This window comes from Nomascus leucogenys, chromosome 5, assembly GCF_006542625.1.
Source record: "Nomascus leucogenys isolate Asia chromosome 5, Asia_NLE_v1, whole genome shotgun sequence".
NCBI classification, from domain to species: domain Eukaryota; kingdom Metazoa; phylum Chordata; class Mammalia; order Primates; family Hylobatidae; genus Nomascus; species Nomascus leucogenys.
This window is the reverse complement of record NC_044385.1, coordinates 72,240,850-72,256,920: the sequence shown is the minus strand read 5'-3', so window position 1 is coordinate 72,256,920 and position 16,071 is coordinate 72,240,850. Positions and strand designations below refer to the sequence as shown.

General features: G+C 36.2%; 1 protein-coding gene across 12 annotated transcripts in view; it reads left to right on the top strand.

The window, feature by feature from the left end:
* The window catches only part of ZC3H13 (zinc finger CCCH-type containing 13), a 99,317-nt gene that overhangs the window by 65,086 nt on the left and 18,160 nt on the right, over positions 1-16,071 (top strand). For 7 of the 12 annotated variants that reach the window (XM_030813361.1, XM_030813358.1, XM_012506968.2 and 4 more), the window contains 5 exons: positions 857-1,167; positions 4,180-4,644; positions 8,760-8,951; positions 12,509-12,592; positions 12,937-13,492. In XM_030813361.1, the coding sequence (XP_030669221.1) occupies positions 857-1,167; positions 4,180-4,644; positions 8,760-8,951; positions 12,509-12,592; positions 12,937-13,492 (1,608 nt within the window). The remainder of the gene's footprint in view (positions 1-856; positions 1,168-4,179; positions 4,645-8,759; positions 8,952-12,508; positions 12,593-12,936; positions 13,493-16,071) is intronic. The other 5 variants (XM_030813363.1, XM_003270055.2, XM_030813365.1 and 2 more) reach the window with 1 other exon arrangement.

Sequence of the window (16,071 nt, the reverse complement as noted above, 5' to 3'; positions counted from 1 at the left end):
AGATGATTGCTTTGAGGAATATTTATCTGGGCATGTCTAGAATGTTATTTTTTAAACATTATTTCCTGCTGCTTCTTACTTATTGCACAGAAGTTTGGACAGGACCCAGGTATAGTAGACTCTAGGATTGATTCAGATGTGCTTAATGATCACATCTGTTTCATGAGGTTATGTGTTGTTTCTCTGGTAGCAGTGAAAGAAAATGATTTGAAGGGAATAGGGGAGGCCTTAGTTGAACCAAGAACTATGAACTAACTCTCAGTTTGTGCTTCCCACAGTGAAGGTAGATTACTTAAGTTAAAGACAGTATATATTTTGTTATCCTTTCCTTAATTCTAGGATTCTTTCATGTCCTAAATGTCAACCCATGCAGTGTGGACTTTTTGTTTGCCTTAGCTGATGCTAGCATCAGCTAGCATGGCTTTTCCCATAGCCATGAATTTACAGGCATTCTCAAAGCCACTTTCTCTCTAGATCTCAGTAGTATGTTTTGCCATAGTTTGTGGGTTTTCTCCCTCTAAGTACTTGTTCACACTGTCAGAGATTATCAGAGTGAATTCCATACTTTAAGTTAGGGTATATGGTGTATGTTGGAAAATGCAGTGTACTTTGGCACCAAAGCCTGGGAGAAAAGCACCGCATATCTCTTCTTGAACTGTCGCTTCTAGTTGACTTAAAGTTAAGTCACATTGTTAAAAAAGTGACTGACTTAGAATTTTACAGCATTGTGAATTAAAATTTATCCTGAAGTTATTGTCTATACTTTCACATTCACTTTTTTGTTTTTAAAGATTTTCCTTTGGCTAGAAATGAAGCTCTTGAATACATGTTTTATTGTTACTGTTTTCTCTTGTAGGTCTACTTCCCCAGCAGGACAGCATCATTCTCCTATATCTTCTAGGCATCACTCATCTTCCTCACAATCAGGATCATCTATTCAAAGACATTCTCCTTCTCCTCGTCGAAAAAGAACTCCTTCACCATCTTATCAGCGGACACTAACTCCACCTTTACGACGCTCTGCCTCTCCTTATCCTTCACATTCTTTATCTTCTCCCCAGAGAAAGCAGAGTCCTCCAAGACATCGCTCTCCAATGCGAGAGAAAGGGAGACATGATCATGAACGAACTTCACAGTCTCATGATCGCCGTCATGAAAGGAGGGAAGGTGTGTACTGTACTTCAATTTTTTTAATTGAAAAATTGAACATCCAGCTTTATTGTTGTAATAAGAGATGGAGAAAGACTTTGCTATGTCAAGTCTTCTGTAACACACAGACTAGAATTCTTGAGGGCAATAGGAGATGCTTAACAACATGGGAATGTTAACTATTAGGTGTATACAAGTTGGTATTTACAGGTATGCTAAGCTGGTGCTTTCTTTAGTTAAGATGTTCTGGCCAGGTGCAGTGGCTCACGCCTGTAATCTCAATACTTTGGGAGGCTGAGGTGGGTGGATCATGAGGTAGGGAGATTGAGACCATCCTGGCTAATATGGTGAGACCCCGTCTCTACTAAAAATACAAAAAATTAGCCAGGCATGGTGGCATGCATCATGCATCTGTAGTCCTAGCTACTCGGGAAGCTGAGGCAGGAGAATTGCTTGAACCCGGGAGGTGGAGCTTGCAGTTGGCCAAGATCGCGCCACTCTACTCCAGCCTGGGCAACAGTGCAAGACTCCATCTCAAAAATAATAACAATAATAATAATAACAAAAGATTTTCTGCTGAGTAAGTACTCTCAAGTTCTAGAAATTTTTGGCCATCTGATTCTTAGAGCATCCTTTTCATTCGCTAAGTTAATGTCTTTTGAAAACAAGGAGGTGAAGGGAAGAAAAGCAACAAATCAGAGAGCATAGTTTGAAAGCATCAGAAGTGTTTTGATAAAGGAGTGAGGGCTGCGGGGAATTGTAGAAGGTCATTGCAAACCAAGCAATCAAATTTCTAGGTCATAATAAAGAAGTAAGCAAAGCAGTTTTCCTTTCTAGATCCCTGAGAATTAAGTTAACTTTGGATTTGCTACTCCATATTCAAGCTGAGATTTTATTGTTACCTAGCAATAAAGCCTGTTTAATAGCTCTCATCTCTTTACTTCTTGTCTAAGCTTCTGGTCTTTGTAGATTTGACTTAACAAGTCTGTTTTCTAACTTCTCCTGTGTTCGTTTTTTAACATAGTAAGTACTCAGGAAATGCTTACTTGCGACAACATTTATATTTAATATGCACTTTAAGCGCCTCTCGGTGAGTGGAGTACAGCAGTCTCCTATGAAACATGTTGAATTTAGTATTCTCTTCTTATCAACAGTGCAAGCAATAATCAGTCGGGTTCTTTTGTTCAAGAAAATGGCGGATGAGAATGATATTCAAGAAAATAGGCAGGGACTGGAGAAAGCACCTATTTGATAGAATTTTTTTTTTGTATGTATGATTTTGGAACTAGGTCAGCACAGCAGTATTTATGAAACATTGGTAAGATGGAAAAATTCTCTTATATTGTACTTTTCTATAAACTTTAATAAGATATTTAACACCTAGAGTTGACCAGGAATATAGTACATATTTAATGACTACTTATTGAATGAAAACTCCATTAACATTATTAAGCATACTAATGAAGGGAAAATAATAAGCAATTAAGTCTCATAGGAATGCTTGTGTTAAGAAGGGACTTAAATCATAGGCATTTTAAGTTCTTTTTAAGGAAGATGTCTGTTTAACTTTCCATACGGGAGATTTAGCAGGCAATTGTTCCTCTCTATTTAGGTGTCATTTTCTGAAATAAAGATAATTTCGGTGGAAGGATAGGGAGGTAGGTAAAGAAGAAAATACAGTACCTAGACGTATTTGTAAAGACAGATGGGCACATCATGACAAAAAGATCTGGCACTAAGTGAACACATTTTCAGGTACAGTTGGTATTGGGGGAGGAGTAGAAGTGAAAGATATGCACAGAAAGGGATGGAGATATGTCAGATCTTTGCCTCTTGCCTTTGTCCTTAAACAGGATTTGTGGATATGGATATATGGACAAAGGAATTGGTGGGGAAGATAGGTTATTGATGAGGGTCTAAGGGCCTTGTGGTTACAAGATGTTTGGGTCCATGAGAAAGTCTGTGGGCCTAGCCACTAGGGACAAAGAGAAAAGGAGGTAAACTTAACAATGTTTTGGGCATGAGGCTGCTAGAGTTGCCAAAATAGCCTCAGACTAGGGCAATTCCAGAGTGTAAGAGCAACTTGCAGAAGAATCTGATAAAAAGGGCAGAATTTATTCTTTGAGGTTCTCTTGTTAATTCTTTGGCTTCATATCAGATTTGTTATAATCAATTTGTGCCCTTTCTAAATATATGTAAAGAGTGGTTTCTAATCTTTGCAAATTATGGGGTTGACTAAGCCATCTAAGTTTTGGGCCTCTATGTCTTTATTATAAAATGACATGGTTTGTTTAGATAATCAGTGTGGTTCAGTCCAGCTTTAAAAGTGCAAGCATTTTTTTTTGTATGAAATGCTTTTTTGTTTGTTTATTTTAAAGAGAAAAAGTCTCATCTTACTATGTTGCCCAGGCTGAACTCAAACGCCTGGATTCAAGCAATCTTCCTACCTCAGCCTCCCAGGTAGCTGGCACTGTAGGTACATGCCACCACACCCAGCTAGAAGATGCTCTAAGTAGAGAAAGCTTTAAAGACTTGCACACATGAGTGTTATACCATTAAACAGTGCAGGAAAAGAGAGTGAATAACAGTATCACTCAATCAGCTAGCTTACTAACCATAGGCTACCCTAAAGTGCTTAAGTACATTTGAGGAGGTCACATATGGTCTAGTTTAGCCTAGCTTAATAGTTGATAGAAAAGATTAAAGTAACTGAAGTGTCTTTGTAGCTAAAAGTGGTTTCTGAAAAGTAAGCCATCAATGATAGGAGATGAACTTATTTGTTTCAGTTGTTTAGGATCTGTAAGTATAGGTAAGTTGGGGCAGAGGAAATTCATGTTCAGAGTTTATCTAATGAAGAACATTATTATCAAGTGTTAATTATCTTTGGAATTTTAGCTTCTTGTTTATTTTTTGCAAAGAACATGAATTGTCATTGTAATAAAATTTTTAAAGTTCTATATTAAATATGTTTTCTAGTTTCCTGAAACTTTGTAAAAGCAATTGCAGTCGATTTCCAAAATTGCATTACAGATACTAGGGGCAAACGAGACAGAGACAAGGACTCAAGAGAAGAACGAGAGTATGAGCAGGATCAGAGCTCTTCTAGAGACCACAGAGATGACAGAGAACCTCGAGATGGTCGGGATCGGAGAGATGCCAGAGATACTAGGGACCGAAGGGAACTAAGAGACTCCAGAGACATGCGGGACTCAAGGGAGATGAGGGATTATAGCAGAGATACCAAAGAGAGCCGTGATCCCAGAGATTCTCGGTCCACTCGTGATGCCCATGACTACAGGGACCGTGAAGGTCGAGATACTCATCGAAAGGAAGATACATATCCAGAAGAATCCCGGAGTTACGGCCGAAACCATTTGAGAGAAGAAAGTTCTCGCACGGAAATAAGGAATGAGTCCAGAAATGAGTCTCGAAGTGAAATTAGAAATGACCGAATGGGCAGAAGTAGGGGGAGAGTTCCTGAGTTACCTGAAAAGGGTAAGGTTTTTGACTTGTCAATGAACTGTATCTTATATAGAAAGTATAAAATCTCCTAAGATTTCTAATATGTTGTTTCTTACATTCGTTATCATTTTGTCACGGTAATTTTTAATTAATTGAACTTGTAGTCTTCCTTATAAATTTCTAATTGGAATTACTAGTTAAAACAGCAAAAGATAAATGGAGCTTGAGCTAGACCCCCCCAATTATATCCAGTCATGCCTATCATCTTGATTAATGTGGAACACTAAGAAAATCACTATTAGACAAAAAAGTAGTCACGAGGAAGTTGCTTTCTGTTAAATAGGTATAAATATGATAAAATGTTCATTAAATTAAAGTAGGATTAAAGTGGTGGGTTTTCAAAATTGTTGGCCTCAGAAATGACTGATTTGTGTATTCTTCAGGATTTGTACTTGCTTCAGACCCTGTGAAACTGCCACATGCCATTATCTTGAGCCATTTTTCTTTTCATGAAAAGAATTTGCCATCACCCAAATGACTTAAATATATTGTAACTATTTCCAAACTGCTGAGACTTAATTATCATGACCTCTCTTTACCTCCACCTGCTTTTCTCTCCTCTCCCCAAACACTGCTGCAGAACTTTGATCACTTTTATTCTTTCCTTGGTCAGTATTACAGCTTCATATTTGTGTTGAGGGTCCTTTAGCTTCTTTGAGCTGCCTTGTCTTTTCTTGACCTTTTACTTTTTCATATCAATTTTAGAAAACAGTTTTTAATTTCATAAAAAAAACTGTTGGATTTTTATTTCAATGCATCAACTTAATCAATTTATAATATTTCCCATTAATATTTTTACATTTTTTTCCTGTGTATCCTCTATTTTTGTTGCCATTGTAAATAGTACTTTTACATTTTATAAGATAAAAAAATTTTTAAATTATGCATTTACATGGTTCAAAATTTTGAATGTATAAAAGGATATATAGTGAAAAGCCTCCATTGTACCCTGACCACTCTTTTGCCAGCTTTGTATGTATTCTTCCCAAAAAACATTTTACACAAGCAGATATATATCCATTTGTTTTCCCCTCTGGTTTTACAAAAATAATTTTTAAAAGCACTGGAAAAAACTATGTACTGTTTTATGTCCTACTATTTTCAACTAGTAAAAATATCTTTCATGTCTTTCTTTGTGGTAAACAGCTATTTTCTTCTTTTGGCACTTGTTGTCTATTGTAGAATATACCATAAAGTCAGCAAGTGCTGCATTACTGGGTATTTTGGTTTTCCAGTCTTTATCTCTTTCAAACAGTGCTTTAGTGAATAACTGTGTACATATGTCACTAAATGGTGTCTTTTAAAACATTGCATTTTCTAATGCTTTGTTGGTACGTGGAAATGGTAATTGGCATTTGTGTGTTAATATTACATTTAAATGATGTTGCTGTATTTTCTTGATCTAATTAGATTCTCTTAACAAATGTTCCTAGAAACAGACTGATTTGGCTCTTCTTTTCTGATTATTAATTTTCTGTCAGTAACCTGCTGAGCATCTTTATCAATACAGTGTTAAATATAAGTAGAGTGGGCTTTGCTTTGTTTCAGATTTTAAAGGATTATTGCTGGCATTTTATTACTAAGTATGGTGTTTGTAGATTTTTGCAGATACTTTTTATTGTGTTAAGGATTAAGTTCTCTCCCCCTATTTTAGTCGTCAGAAAATACTCTGTTGAAAGTCAGTTCTTTGGGATATGTATTTGTTAACTCTTATTTTGTGGCTCAGTGGTCTGTTTTTATGTGTTCTGCATATGCTTTCAAAGGAGTTGCATTTGTAATGGTTGAATGCAAAGTGTTTCTCTGAGATAAAGTTTGTTTAACTACACTTTCAAATCTACATGTAATTTTTCTTAGTCTGCTTGTTCTGTCATTACAGAGAGGTGAGTTCAGTCTTCCACTATCATTGTGGAATTTGTAGATTCGTTGATTTCTTCTTATAGTTTGATCTTTTTTTGTTTGAATATTTTGAGGCTTTGCTATTAGGTACACGTAAGATGAGTTACTTATTTCTTTATTCATTATAGAATGACTGTTTATGCCAGGTTCAGGTTGAGCATCCCTAATCTGAAATGCTCCAAAATCTAAAACTTTTTAATGTAATTTTTTTTTTTTACTGTAGCCACTAGCAACTCTGATAAAATCCAGACTTTTTGAGAGCTGACATAACACTCAGAGGAAATGCTTATTGGAGCATTTTGGATTTCCAATTTTTCAGATTAGGGATGCTGAACCAATATAATGCAAATATTCCAAAATCCAAAACACCTGTGGTCCCAAGCATTTCAGATAAAGGGCATTCAGCCTGCATTTTTCTTGAAGATTGTTTTGCTGGCAGCTGTCTTTTGGTTAGCATTTGTTTGATATATCTTTTTCCATCCTTTCAGGCTTAATTTTTTTAAAAATGTAACTCTAAACAACATATAGTTTTAGACAGATTAAATCTCCTCATTGTATCTTCTTTCATTCTTAACTTTCAAATTTTTCATCTCATCTGTTTTGCCGCTAGGTCATATTCTCAGGCTTAACTTCTAGTTTACCAATTTTTTCTTAGCCGCATCTAATCTGATGGTTAATCCATTCATTCCTAGATGTTATATGTAGCCTTTTTGTAGTCTTTAAAAATGTTTTAAATTTTTTCTTCCTGATCTTTAATTATTAAAATATTTTTCACAGCTATTTTGATTATTAAAATACCCGTAGAATCATGCTGTAATTCTTTTAGGTCTCAAAAGCCTGTTACATTTATATTCTTTGTGTTTTTGTTTGTTTTTTAAATCTTGGGGAAGTGCTTTTTGATTCTGGCTTTGGGTGGGTTGGTTTGTCATATGTTCTTTTAAGTTTGGAGTGAACTCATCTTTGTCAAGATTTATCTGTGATAATTCTATGAGGTTGAGGGCAGGGCCCTCAGAGTTTCTGTCTTTATTTTTGCCAGATATTCCTAAATTATCACAGCCCCAGTACTGTTTCTTTCTCTACTCCTAACCCTCGCCGCTCAAAAAAAGTTTTTTTTAATTTCATTTTGTTTTGAAGTAATTAGGAATTCACAGGAGATTGCAAATAAATGTACAGGGAAACTTTGTTTATCCTTCTTCCAACTTCTCCAATGTTAACATCTAACATCTTACCTATAGCATAGTATCAAAACCAAACAATTGACATTGGTACAATCCATAGAGTTTATTCCGATTTCACCAGTATACATGCACTCGGGTGTGTGTCTGTATATGGCTTTATGCAGTTTTATCATATGTGTAGCCCATTTCCATAGTCAAGATACTCATCTATAACATCCTAAGATTCCTTTTTATTACCTCTTTATAGCCACAACCCTTCTCTGGCCCCCAGCCCTGACCCCTGGCAACCTCTTATGTGTCCTTTATCCTGTAATTGTCTCGTAAATGGAATAATGCTATATGTATCCTGTTGAGATTGGCTTTTTCACTCAGCATAATTTTTTCTTGGGGTTCATCCAAGTTGTTGCATATATCAGTCATTTATTTTTATTGCCAATTAGTATTCCATGGCATGTATGTGCCACAGTTTGTTTAACTGTTGATCCATTGAAAGACATTAGGGTATTTTGCAGGTTTTGGCTGTTAAGAACAAAGCCACTGTAACATTTGTTTCCCACATCTGTTAATGAAAATTTTCACATACAATTTAATGTTGTCATTAACATTGGTGTTCTATGTTGGGACGTTTTCACTGTAAACTGTATTTAAGCAATAATATGTACCCATTTTTTTCTTTCATTATTTTTACATATCTGTGAATTAAATATGAAGAAATAGTTTTTATTTTTTGTCTTTTTGGGGGGACAGGTTAATTTTAATGAATCTTATTATTTTATGATTTTATCGTATGACTTTTATATAGATAGGGAAAACTGGGACTTTGTCTACTCAGGTCAGTCATTGGACACCTTGATTGTTCTGATTCATTGCTTGATACTCTTTTCAGGAGTGATTACCACACTTTGGAATATTAAATATATATATTAGTGGTTTTTAGGAGGAAAGATTGTGACTGATGAAATTTGTTGAATAAAGTGTATGTGGTAAACATTTGTGTGTCTATCCTTTGTTTAGGAAGTCGAGGCTCAAGAGGTTCTCAAATTGATAGTCACAGTAGTAATAGCAACTATCATGACAGCTGGGAAACTCGAAGTAGCTATCCTGAAAGAGACAGATATCCTGAAAGAGACAACAGAGATCAAGCAAGGGATTCTTCCTTTGAGAGAAGACATGGAGAGCGAGACCGTCGTGACAACAGAGAGAGAGGTTTGTCAAACAGAATTTTATTAAATAGTGAACAATGTCAATTGGGCGAATTGTTTTTTGAAACAGTTACCAATTTACTTTTTAATATAAAATATATTTTAAGGCTTGTGCTTGATGACACATTTGAAACTATTATATATACTCATATAATCTTTGTTCACATGGTTTAGGAGGGATTATGTCAATAGCTAGTGACCAGTACCTACTGGCAACAAAGTGCAAAAACTTGGGTGCCCTGCTGTGTGTCTCTCATCTTAACCAAATAGCTTATAGACCTTTAAAGAATGTAGATGGTTGGGTTCTATTCCAGGCAATTCTGATTCAAGAAATACCTAAACCTTCACATCTGAGTATCCTGGCTACTCACTCATTTGCTATGATCAATAGAATTTTATAAGTACTTCCAGAAAGGAGCAATAAAAAAAAAAAACTGATGATAAGGCTGGGGATTGTTTAGAGAAATATTTTATTTGTATTCTATCCTGAGAAGATATGGTATTTGCTTTAGCTAATTTGACATTCTTATATGTCTTAAGCTAAAACTTTTTCTGTTCATCTATCAGATGATCTCTTGAATCAATTTTGAAGCAAGATTACTAGGAAGCACTTAAGAAGGGTTGTAAATACTTTCTTTGGCAAGCTTTTATTTCTGTACTTATTAGGGCCTTTAAACATTAAAAATTTTATGAAGGTCTTACCAACCTTGGCTGAAGTAAGGTTCACTATAATGCTGAGATTAATATAGCATGAAACTTGATGGCCCAGAGAATTGAATATTGATACTTTACTATGGGCTGAATCAAAGAGGTAATATTATATCTTGATTGGTTAGTAGTGGGAGAAGAATAAAGTTTCTAAGGCATCTTCTACTTTTGGGAGCATAGATAGGATCAGAAGTAGGAGAATTGATTGGGTTGAGTTTGTAAGGTAAGCCTAACGCATTTTGGTTAAAAGATCTGTAGAATTTCCTTAGTTACAGATAGGGCTGGAGTTTCTATATTCTGTGTTGATATCTGAAATTTTTTCTTCCCTGGGACTTTTAGAACTGGTGATGCTCTTTTCTAAATCTCTTTTTTCCTTTTTTTCTATTTTCATATCCTTGCTCAGATTTTTCTCATCTCATGCGAATTCAATAGTAACATTTGGTTTCAATCTTATGGTTAGTTCAACCACATGTATTGATCTTCTGCTAGGTGCCAAGAACTTTGATAGTTACTTTACATATATTCTGACTTAGTCTTTACAATATCCTTCTAAGTGTAGGTTTGATAAAATAATTCATGTTTTCACAGTTTTGGGGATTAGATCTAAGAGTAGTAAGATTACAGTATTATAGAGAAGTAGATTCCAGAGCTGGAATTCAAACTCAGGTCTTCTGACCAGAAGTTCAGTTCTCTATTTTAATTTTACTGTAACTACTTCCATAATTATCAGATGTATGATTGAAATAAAAATATATTTTGGAGGCTAATGAATATTTTACAAATATTTGTTGAGTACCCATGTCAGGCACTTTGCTAGGCACTTGAGGTACAATAATTCTTGTCCTTGTTGAATTTAATGGGGAGAGGGAAGAACTCCCCACCCAAAAAAGCAAAGTGTAATAAATGCTACTACTCTATATAAAAGTTCTGTGAGAAGACAAAGGAGCAAACACAATTCTGAGCAATTCCAAGAAAGCTGCCTAAAGAAGTGACATCTGAATTAGGGCCTGAAGGATAAAAGGAAACTATAGAAGGAGCACTTTACAGGGAGAGGGTGCAGCATGTACAGACACCAGGACTGAAAGAAACATGTGCTTTGGAGTAGTAAAGAATTACGTTATGAGATTGGAATCAGAGTATGCTATAATTGGCAAGGTAGAAAAGAAGCCAGGGAAAAGGACTGATGAAAGACTATAGGCCAGGTAGTAAATGACCTAAGTTTAGCCTAGTCAGGCTAAAAATTTGATTTTAATTGCCTTCCACTGCCTACGGGATAACTGCTTTTAAACAGTTGGAAGAAATAATTTTCATCAAAAACATATTAAGGGTGTTGGGAAAGATCGAAAACAAGGATACCAGTTAGTTAGACTATTGATGACATAGGCATCTAAGAAGACTTGATCAAGGTCTGAGTTAATAACTATAGCTATGGGGACAGGAAAAGGAACAAAGAAATATTTTAGAAGTGAAGTTGATGGTACTTGGATATGATGAGGCTTAGACAACTCAGAGATTGTCAGCTTTAATGAATTGGTATGTCGTTTATTAAAATAAGGAAATAATGTAAGTAGAAGCACATCTTTGAATAACACATTTTGGGGGAAAGATAGGGGAAGATAATTTAGACATATTAAAGTGATGTTCTTATATTCTTTCCATTTTCCTTTGAAGAAAGTAGCATTAATATTTTGGTTGGGAAAATATATCTCCCATGAAAGCATGTCTGAGTAGTCTGTTTGCTGATATTGCTGTAATTAGAAATTTAAAGTATGATTTACTATAAGTTAATGGTATTGAATTTGTTTCAGGTTATCTTGTAATGATTATGATGTTGGTATGACTCCTCCAAACTAGGAATTCAGACAATTACAAAAGATGGGTAGATAGCATTCTAGGAATCCAAAGTATGGTACAGAAGAACCACTTTAAGTTGGTTTCAGCAAAAGTGAAAGGGTTTAAGAAAACTGACTTCTAATGCATCTATCATCTCTGTGACATTGGGAAGACAACTCTGGACCATAATTTCTGTTTTTAAATAGAAAGGGGGAGAAGTGACTGTGTAGGATTTCATTTTGATTTAGCTTTAAAATGCTATGATCGTTTGTATCTGGGTCTATAACCTCTAAAATAGTAAAGATAGATAATTCTTGTCTTTTTAATCAGTGATTAGGAAGGGAAATCCAAAATACTATATTGAACCCTTCCTAGAAACATCCTAAAATTATTCTGCTTAATGAGTTGATGTTAGATGTTCCACTTACCAACCTGTTGGCCTTATTATAATATGATCTTTATTGAAAACCAGTAGATATATAGTATGTAAATGGAAACATCACAATATCCTAGATCAGACCACAGTAGTTGCTTTCAAAGATGGCTATCTCTTTGAAAAAGTTCATGCCATCCTCTTAAACGTTTTTTTATCCCAGACTAATTTTCTGCTCAACTGGGTATTTGGGCAGCAAGCATTCATTTACTCTGTGTTTATGTGATTTGTGTGTACATGGAAAAAATTTATATAAAATGTGATGAGGTTATCAGTTAACATTTTAAGAAAACAGCTCTTCATCTGAGTAATCATTTATATAATTAAGTAAAGCTTCTAATTTATTAGTAATTGGTTATTAATTACAAATATATATCACTAATTTGAAACACTTTTTACATTTATTTCAAGATTGCTAGACATCAGTACCCTTAATATTACAGTTCATGTTATATTGCAGCAACAAATTCTGACATATGTTTTGTTCTGCTATATTTTCCTCACATAATAGCTGCACTTTGATGTGTATATATTTTGGCCTGAAATTAGAGGTGTGACTTACGAGGGAAATTTTTTTTTTCCTTCAGCTCCTATGTTCTACACCTCCTGCTGCCCCTATCCTTTGCCACCAGTGTTCTCAGGTCCTGCTGGGGGGACAGAGAAGATCAGAGGTGAAGGGTAGAGATGGCAGAAAGTGGGGTTGGAGCAGTGGGCTGGAGGTAGGGTAGGGAGCATGCAGAGAAAGATCAAAGATTGATCAGTGGGAGGGGGGAAGGGGGTTGACGGGGAGCAGGAAACATGGTAGTTAGAGGGCAAATAAAAATTATCTTTAAAAAACGTAAGGTCTAGGGGTGATTGTTACTTGGATATTAAGTTAAAATTAAATATGCTACTTGGTTTGTAATTTGTTGCCAGTGTGACCCTATACACAGATAAAATTTAAGATTTACCATGCTGTCTTACCAATAGGTTATCTGTCAAATTAATCACTGACAAAACTTGATTTTCATTGTAGATCAAAGACCAAGCTCACCAATTCGACATCAGGGAAGGAATGACGAGCTTGAGCGTGATGAAAGAAGAGAGGAACGAAGAGTAGACAGAGTGGATGATAGAAGAGATGAAAGGGCTAGAGAGAGAGATCGGGAACGAGAACGAGACAGGGAGCGGGAGAGAGAGAGGGAACGTGAACGGGATCGGGAAAGAGAAAAAGAGAGAGAACTAGAAAGAGAGCGTGCTAGGGAACGGGAGAGAGAAAGAGAAAAAGAGAGAGATCGTGAAAGGGATAGAGACCGAGACCACGATCGAGAGCGGGAAAGAGAGAGGGAGCGAGACAGGGAAAAAGAACGGGAACGAGAAAGAGAAGAAAGAGAGAGGGAGAGAGAGCGAGAACGAGAGAGAGAGCGAGAGCGAGAACGGGAACGAGAAAGAGCGAGAGAAAGGGATAAAGAACGAGAACGCCAAAGGGATTGGGAAGACAAAGACAAAGGACGAGATGACCGCAGAGAAAAGCGAGAAGAGATCCGAGAAGATAGGAATCCAAGAGATGGACATGATGAAAGAAAATCAAAGTAAGAATAATTATCAATCAGTTATTAATAACATTTTACATTTCAGGAAAGAATTCAAAGTTTCATTTAATGCTTTTCAGTGTACTCTTAATTTCCTGTTAATTTTTTTCTCTGTATATTTTCCTGTTTTTCAAATTTATTATATGTATCCAGTGTTTAAAGTTTTTTTACCCAGCACTTTGTGAGGCCGAGGTGGGCAGATTCCTTCAGGCCAGGAGTTTGAGACCAGCCTGGGCAACATGGCAAAACTCCATCGCTACAGAAAATACAAAAATTAGCCAGACATGGTGGCACGTGCCTGTATCCCATCTACTTGGGAGGCTGAGATGGGAGAATTGTTTGAGCCTGAGAGGCAGAGGTTGCAGTGAGCCAAGGTTATGTCATTGCACTGCAGTCTGGGTGGAGACCTTGTCTCAAAAAAAAAAAAAAAAAAAAAGTTTTTTCAGTTGTCTAGAAAAAATAATTTTTAAATTAAGACAGGAATCAGTGAACTTGTATCCCATCACATCCCTTAGACCAGTCACCAAGGGATATCACCTGTGTCATTCTGATGATCCTTCGTGAGTTTTATGTGCTTGTAATTATGGAGTCCCTACCCCCAGGCTACAGGAAGCATTCACAATGTCTTAGAACTGAGGGAATCCTTGTAATCACTGCATGGTTCGAAGATGAGAGAAAAGAAAGTGTCTTCTCTTGTGCTGTGGAGTAGTTCTTTGGGGTCAAAAGATGTGTTCTTGGCATTTCATATTATCTAAGGGCATTCCCCCACCTCACCCCCTTTTAACCAAAAAAGAACTTACTTGCTCAAATATCTAGGAAGTTGGAAATTAGCTTTTGCTTGTTCTGATGTGGCTATATCCAGATTCTCAAACAAAACATTAGCAGTTTCCATCTCTCCAGTTTCCCTCTGTGTTAATTTCAGTCTCAGAAAGGTTTTCTCCATATGATGGCTAAGATGGCCCCAGAGTTGTCCCTGTCAGCTTAGCAGTCCTCTCTATGTTGGGGCTCTCATTAGTTGGTGAGGAGGCAGTAATTGACTAAGCTGATCACAGTGTTCATGAGAATTCTAGACTCAGATTGGTCAATTTTGAAATTCTGTGGGCACAAAACCAAACTTACTAGAGTTAACTGCTTTTTTGCCTCCAACTGGGATAAACACTGTGGTTTACCTTGCCAAAACATACTGAGAAAATAATTTATGTATCTTCAATTTTCTTGCTCCTACCTCCGGCTCATTTGCCACAGGGTGAATACAGGGTCCCTGCTTTAGGCTTTTTTCATCCTCACTATTGTGGATTATGGTTAGGGCCAAACAACACAGCACAGAAGTAGAGCCTTCTTCCCTTAGGTCTTGGCTATTCTTTAATCTACAGCCATGGTTTTCTGTAGTACACCCCTTGGATTAATTTCCTGCTTCCCTCTCCTTATATTTTGAAAAATCTTACCTGAACACAAACTTCAGAGATACCTTTTTTAACACATGGAGGCACAGGTACATATTCCTGCCCTCCCCACCCCCCACTTTTCTGACCTCTTTATTTTCTAAGATTAAAATTCCGAAATCTTTGTTATTTATCTTTTATTCAGTCCTCTGCTTTCATTAATACAGATTGAGCATCCCAAATCCAAAAATTCAGAATTTGAAATGCTCCAAAATCTAATGCTTTTTAAACACTGACATGACACTCAGAGGAAATGCTCATTGGAACATTTCAGATTTTCAGATAAAGGATGCACAACCAGTAAGTACAATGCAAATATTCAAAATCTAAAGCATTTCATGGATAAGGGATACTCAACCTGTATTTTTTTTCATGCTTCTGATATCTGCTTATAATAGCAAAAGTTTTTCTGGTTTTTCATGGTTAGACAACCTAAGAGTTGACAATGACCCTAGACATTTAGAAGTTGAATAACTCTATAACAGAAACTAATTACATGAGATTAATATCTTAATCTTTCATTAACTGTATTGTCATCTCAGTAGTTCAATTTATCCAGCACTTTTTTTAACTGCTCTTATGTAGAAGGTTTCCTAATTGCTGTATTTATTTTACTCTAATTGTGTTTATTTAGGTATTTCCTTGAAATAACTTTTTCTCATGTTTTAAATTTTCACTTTATTCCAGTCTATCAGTTATCTCTTGATGTGTAACACATCACCACATAAGTTAGTAGCTTAAAACAACAACCATTTATTTGCTCATGATTCTGTGGATTGGCAGTTTTGCCTGGGCTCAATAGAGTGGTTGTTCTGCTGGTCTCACTTGGAGTAACTCATGTATCAACATTCCATCTGACAATGCAGCTGGACCTGAAGGCCCAGGATTGTCTCACTCATGTATCTGGCAGTTAGGGCATCTTGTTTCTCCTCCAGTTGACTCCCTGGCCTTCAGTAGTCTAAACTCTGCTTTGCATGTGATGGTAGAAACAACAAGAGGGCAGAAGCTGAAGTGGCAAGGCCTCCTGAATCCTCTCCACATTTGCACAGTGTCACGTTCACCACATTCTCTTGTCATAGCAAGTCATTAGATATGAAAAATGGGGAAATAGGCCAGTTATTGATGGGAGAGGAGCTT